Below are 7,035 nucleotides of genomic sequence, written 5' to 3'. Positions count from 1 at the left end.
ATTTCCTTTGCTTATTTTTGTTAATTTTTTGGGCCTGGCTAAATAGACAGGTCCAAAACTTTGTCATTATTGTTTATTTATTCTTGTTATTAAAATTGGGCATGGCTAAATATACAGGCCCATAGCTTTGTAAAAGTTTAAGAGCTCAAGCTCTTCAGGCCAAGAGTCACCTGACTCAAGCCCAGAACCAATCGGGTTTTGAAGTAATTCCAAGACTCTTAAGGGTCAATTTTGGAAACCTAAATTCTAAAAATCATTCAGAAAGTGCTAGAACCTTTTAGAATAGGGACAACTGTCCTAATGCTGAGTAGGAAAAAAGGATAAGATCCAAAAATATCTGGAAATAGGACACTTATCTATTTTCTGAGATAAGGAAGATACTATAAATTGGACAGCTGCCCATTTCTGTTAAGAAGATGTCATTTTTCCTAATTTATAGGGAATTCTTACAGATTCTTTGTACATTAATTCTTATCCCTCTTCACTTCCTCATTCTATAAATACACTCATTCTTTTCATTATACAGAGATCTTTTTACACACCTGAATACACAAAAAGAGTGAGAGAGACATTTTTTCATAGACCTAAAAATACACTGATTCTGCACTACTTTGGAATCTCTTTCTTTCACTATTAGCAAAGAACTCCTACTTGTTTTTCATACTATCTTCTGGATTTCTGGGTTTAAATTGGAAGCTAGTTTTGATTTTCTGTTTGAGTTTTCTTGCTGTTGCTCTTACTCAACTTTTCAGAGACCTATTGTCTTTCTGTTTGTTTTCTTGCTGTTGTCAAGGTATTTTTCTTAACAATGTAAAGCTTCATCTTTGCTGAATCATGACTTGAATTTGTTGATAAAGCTGTAATTAGTTTGAATACTGCATGAATCATGTTGATTTGAAGTTGTTTGTTTAAAAGTTATGTTGCAAATTCATTCACATTATTTTAAGCAAATAGATTAGTTTAAAAGTGTTCTGAAAATTACAGAATCTACTTAAAGATTCATACCTTTATAAAATTTGTATGTTCATATGTAGTAGTATCACATAGATCATTTTCTAGAAATTCTGTTAGAATAGCAATAGGCAGTTTGGTTATTCAGTTCGCAAAAAATGTAGTAAGTTTTATTGCATTTCCTTGTGTGTTAAATCAGCTTAATAGATTAGCAATTTACCATACTTTTTCTTTATAATTAACTAATGCTGATTATTAGCCTAAAGTCATAAAAATCAGATTTTTATAAAGTAACTAAATAATAATTATAGTACATTTTCAGGCTCAAAACCAATTGGGTTTATGAAATTGTGATATAATTTTTACTAAAACAAAATGAGTTGACCAATGGCCTTTACACTTCAAGATTTTTTTTTTAAATACAAATAAGTTTAAAAACCCAGCATTTCAAAAATAAAGACTTGGGAAAATCAGTAGGAAAATTGTCCAAAATTTAGCGAGTTTCGATTTATTCAAAAACCCTTTTTATTTTCTGTTTTAAAAGATAAACAAAATATAGGTAAAATTTTGCATTTTGTCATTACGAATATTAATTTCAAACTCCTTCAAATATGTGTTGGACTAGAGTTCACCTGGACTCATTATCATCATGCCCAAATCCTCTCTTCGAATTTATTTATTTGTCCACAAATAGATATTGGGGGCCTGAGTTATTTGGACTCATTAGTAGGCCCAAATCTTCCTGAATCCATTATGTTTAAATTGATTGAATGCTTAATAATTCGTTTGGGCCAGATTCATCTGGATTTAGTCAGGCCCAAGTTCCTTTAGATTTAATTTAGCTGTTTGAATAATAGACAATATATGTCTTGGGCTAGAGTTCATTTGGACTCAATCCTTATCATGCCCCAAATTTCAAAATCCGAGCCTGTTTGGCATTTAATAAATAAGTTGCCCCATTTGATCAAATAAGTATCTCATATGGTATTGAACTTTTACACCTTGCTAAATGATGTAGAACACTTAGAAACATGATCACAACTTTAGGTACACCTTTAAATTAGATTAACTATTACAATCATGTATAAACATGCGTGACATAGTTGTGGTGCCAAGGTATACATTCGCGTGACCATGGTTAAATATTTTTTTAAAAAACGCCTTAATCAAATATTCGTAGAAATGTTTTAGGCGCGAGTTTTGAATTGTTATTATGATTACGTTTCTCAAATAAATCCAAAGTATGTGTTCGCGCAACTTTGACTAATCCTTTTTCTTAAATAAACCAAGTGTTAGGAATTGAGTATACGTACGCGTAACTCATCTTAGGTTAATTTCTTAAATATGGATTATCATGTGATTAATAGCGATAAAAGGTAAAATAAACATAGGTCCTAAAATGAGTAATTAGACAAGATAAGCCAAGTATAAATTGCTAAGCGACCGTGCTAAAATCATGGAACTCGGGAATGCCTAACACCTTCTCCCGGGTTAATAGATTTCCTTACCTAGTCTTTCTGGTTTCACAGACTTTAAACGGAGTTAATTTTCTCGATTTGGGATTTTAAAAAAAATAAACCGGTGACTTGGGACACCATAGATTATCCCAAGTGGCGACTCTGAAATTAATTAAATAATCTCATATCGAATAATGTCACTTAAAGTGAAAAAACTCTCTTATATCCCCCTCGGGTAAGAAGGAGGTGTGACAATGATTGATCTCTCTGTTTGTGGATGTCTTCACCAATTGTGGAATGTTCTTCTCCAACTCTGAATGTCTTCTGAGAGTTTTTATAATTGTAGAGGACGGACAATCCAGCTACATATGAACTCTCCTGCTTGATTCTGATTGGCTCATGTCATTTTAGCCACTTAGAGACTTGTGGTTGGTTCTTGCTTTTTGACTTGGACTGTTACATCATTTAACATGTGGCATCATCTTTTTGGCTTGCAGTTTGACTAGATATGCCATGTCACTTGACACATGGCATGAGTCTGGGCCTTAAGATGAAATGGATCTTGGGCTTGAAAATAATAAAATGGACTAATTTCACTTGTAAAGCTCAAATTAATTATTTAACCCAATTGAATTTAATCCAAATTTTATATGGATTAGACCCAATAAATTTTATATGTCTACAATACATCAAAGATGAGGCATTTTGTTTGCATGGAGTATCAATTATGTCTTCTATGCGCTCCCTCCAATTCGTCGGGAATCTTTTTATTTTACTTTTAAGTCAAATATGTTATCATATTTTCATGGATGAATAGTAGTAGGTAGAGTCTCGAACTCTGGACTCTACCTATAATATATAATATTATATAATATTATTGAATTATATGATCATCTCATTTAAGAATTTAAATTTTTAAGCCAGATATATTAAAACAATAACGTCTTCAACATTCTACCAGGCGGAGCTACGCCTCTGTGTACGTCAAATTGCATAACAAACGAAAAAGAAAAGCAAAACTGGAAAAGTTACAACATAAAAGAGAATGAGGCAAGATAATTATAATACATGCATAATACAAATTAAATAACCCACACTTAGTTTATTTATTATATCGAAATAGTAGAGTACATGAAGAGTACACTATGGAACACCAGTACTCTATTTCTTAATTCTTGGGTCTTGTTATTCTAAATCTTCCATAATAGAACTATTTAATTAACCCATTGTGGGAGTAATTTGAACAATGAGTTTCCAGTTAACAACCACAAAAACTCGACCACAAACATAATTCAATGGTTTAACCATACCAGGGAACAAAAACTGAACTTTGGCTATGGGATTTTCTTTCTCAATTATTTTCTTAGCAGTCGCCGCTGGCTTTCCCACAAGTTCAGGCCATGATTGCTTTCCTATAATTAAAAATATAATGAGGCAAAAGATAAAAAGAATATATAGCCTAGTATATGACACTATAAATTATAATAATACTTAGAAAAAAAAATTATTACACACAAATTATTATAAGTATGTAAACATCATGGAACTTTAGGATCCGTACATGTGGAATAACACAAAGGCCTTTTACTTTATTTTAGATTCTCCAACTCCCACAAAAATAACATAAACCCGTTTCTGTAGCTCGTTTTTGATTTTAAAATATTATTAAGACAGTCTAAATTATATACTAATTAACAGTGTAAAGAATATTTAAACAAGCAAGTCACTTGTAAATCTCTATAATAAGCACTATTTATTGGTAACCTATTAAAAATAATAACTAACTTGCTATCACATATTAAACTATATTAATACAATAAGTAAATCCTTACGTATAACTTTGAAACAAAAATACAAGTACTTTGAAACTAGGGCATGATATTATCTGTGTTTGCATAATATTGAAATGAGATGAATTTAAATAGTTTAATATGAACAATGACGATTTATATAACCGACACTAGATTATTTTGGATCGAAAAAAGGTTATCGTGGTTATTAGAAACTATAAGAAGAAGAAAGAGTAGAGAGCAAACCTGGGCAAAAAGTAGAGATATCATCAAGTGTTTTCACTTGGTTTTCTTTTGCCATTGGAAATCGCAAGACTTCTATTTCATCACTCACTTCGAATACCAGATCTCGTGCAGTAAGAGGTTGAAAAACTGTAATTAAAATAAATAATTCACAAAAATAATTACTTATTTAAAAGATAATATAGGTAATAAGTTCTGCTTTTCAATATTTGAAATAAATAGTTAAATAAAAATAAGTAGAAATGTGCGTGAGAAAAGGCTAACTGACGTGATGCAAGAAGCAAGAAAGCAACCACATGAGATAACTTGACCATAGTCTTCCCCTCCATTGCCTTAAAGAAAGAAAATCCAAATTGTATTGTGTTAAGGCTCATTGATCCACTGGATATTTATAGTGAGTTAGTACCTCATTTACGCGAGTTATTTACTCTTTCAACCACCACATTACAAGGTCTGAGGCAACAAATATGTGGTGACCCGAAAGGTCATCTTATGTTTTAGAACTCAATTCTGCGTTTTTAAGCCTTAAAAATCTCATTTTTATCCTTTTTGATTTGTGTGCACAGTCCAGGTATGTTTCCGGAAAGCTTTTATGTTAAAAGTTGACAAAAACAAGAATTTTTGTCTTAAAAATTAAATTGAGTTGACGTCGGTCAACGTTTTGAGTAAACGGACCCGGATCCATATTTTGATTGTCCCAGTAGGTCCGTATCGTAATTTGGGAACTGGGCGTATGCTCGGAATCGAATTCCGAGGTCCCTAGCTCGAGATATGAATTTTTGTTGAAAATTGAAAGATTGAAAATGTAATGGTTTTAAGAATTTGGTTAATGTTTCGTCTCGTTGTTATCAGGTCCGTATTTTGATTTCGGAGTTAGGTATAGGTTCATTATAATATTAAGACTTGTCTGTGAAATTTGGTGAGAAACGGAGTTGGTTTGACGTGATTCGGACGTCCGGTTGTGAAAATAAAAGCTTTAACGCTTTTTTGAAAATTTCATTCGATTTGGTGTTCAATTCATAGTTCTAGGTGTTATTTTGGCGAATTGATTGCTAACAAGTTTGTATGATGTTTTAGGACTTGTGTGCATGTTTGGTTAAGAGCCCCGAGGGCTCGGGTGAGTTTCGGATAGGCTACAGAGCGAACTGAACTTAGAAATCATAGCTGGTGTGCATCAGACCTGCAGATTTCGCATTTGCGAGATCTGGCTCACAAATGCAAGCTTCGCATCTATAAAGAGACAAACGCATTTGCAAGCAGTGGGCTGGGGGTGGACCTTCGCATTTGCGAAGTTCTAGTCGCATTTGCGATCCTCTCTTGTTCGTATTTGTGAACACTTGTTCGCATTTGCGAACCCCAGGTCGCAATGCGATACCTTTAGCTGAACAAAAGATGACTTATGCGGGATTTTTGATTCATTCTTCAAATTTTTAAACCTAGAAACACAAGAGGCGATTTTCCAAAAGACGTTCTTCCCCAAATCATTGGTAAGTGATTTTAAACTAATTTCTTTCAATCTTCCACTACTGTTTCCTAAGATTCAACCTAAAATCTAAAGTTTGCATGGTGGAATTGGGGGTTTTTGGGTAGAAACTAGGAATTTGATAAATTGGGGATTTAGACCTCAAATTGAGGTCAGATTCCAAAACCAATTATATAACGGGGCTCGAGGGTAAATGGGTAATCGAATTTTGGTCCGAATTTCGGGTTTGGATCAAGCGGGTCCGGGTGTTGACTTTTATTTACTTTTTCAATAATGATCTAAATTGAATTCTTTGCAATCATGGGTAGCTCCTAAGGCTTTATTTGAATCGTTTGGTTGGTAATTTGCTAGATTCTATTGGTCTGGAGGCTTGTTTGAAGGGAAAAGCCGTGGTTGAGCTTTGAGTTTGGCCGTTGGAGCGAGGTAAGTGTCGTGGTTAACCTTGGCTTGAGGGATTAGGTCCTATTTGCCTATTTGTTACATGTTTGAATGTTGGGTACAACATATAGGTGAGGTGACGAGTACCTATGCATTATTGTCGGGTCATAGCATGCTAGTGGGTCTTATTCTTGAAATTGTTGCTTTCTGTGATCATACTATCCATGCTTAGACTAGTTAATCATTACGTTGATCGTTATTATCATGTTTACGAACTTTGGTATTGATTGAGTATTCATTCAAAGTTGAGGTCGATATTGTGGAACCAAACGTTGAAGTAAGACTTGTTCTTGTTATTTTCATCTCCCTGTTGTTATTGTTCATTGTTTGGTGAGGGAGAGTGTTAATGCACGAAGGGTGATGCCGTGCCATACTGTGAGTGTTAATGCACGAAGGGTGATGTCATGCCATGTTTTGTGAGTGATAATGCACAACGGGTGATGTCGTACCATATTGTGAGTGTTAATGCACGAAGGGTGATTTCGCGCCATGTGATGAGAGAGTTAATGCACGAAGGGTGATGTCGTGCCGTTTCTATTGATTATATGGTGAGGTTGAGAGTAAAAATACGAAGGGTGATGCCGTGCATTTTTCTTTACTGTGTTTACTTGTTATTATTGGGTCAAGGTATATTGGTGGATTAAGTTTTCTTTACTGTTGTGATTCTCTATCT

The 7,035-nt window shown here is 33.7% G+C and overlaps 1 protein-coding gene across 1 annotated transcript; it reads right to left on the bottom strand.

Moving 5' to 3' along the window:
* Positions 1-3,490: 3,490 nt before the first annotated feature.
* LOC104228851 (proteinase inhibitor I-B-like) lies at positions 3,491-4,882 on the bottom strand. Its single transcript, XM_070170236.1, has 3 exons — positions 4,710-4,882; positions 4,445-4,570; positions 3,491-3,820 (listed from the first exon to the last, which is right to left on the bottom strand). The coding sequence occupies exons 1-3, from the start codon at positions 4,813-4,815 to the stop codon at positions 3,627-3,629; spliced, it is 426 nt and encodes a 141-aa protein (XP_070026337.1). The 5' UTR covers positions 4,816-4,882; the 3' UTR covers positions 3,491-3,626.
* Positions 4,883-7,035: the final 2,153 nt, after the last annotated feature.

Source organism: Nicotiana sylvestris, chromosome 1 (genome assembly GCF_000393655.2).
Source record: "Nicotiana sylvestris chromosome 1, ASM39365v2, whole genome shotgun sequence".
In the NCBI taxonomy this organism is placed as follows: Eukaryota; Viridiplantae; Streptophyta; class Magnoliopsida; order Solanales; family Solanaceae; genus Nicotiana; species Nicotiana sylvestris.
The sequence above is the reverse complement of the archived record's forward strand: the minus strand, read 5'-3'. Positions and strand labels throughout refer to the sequence as shown.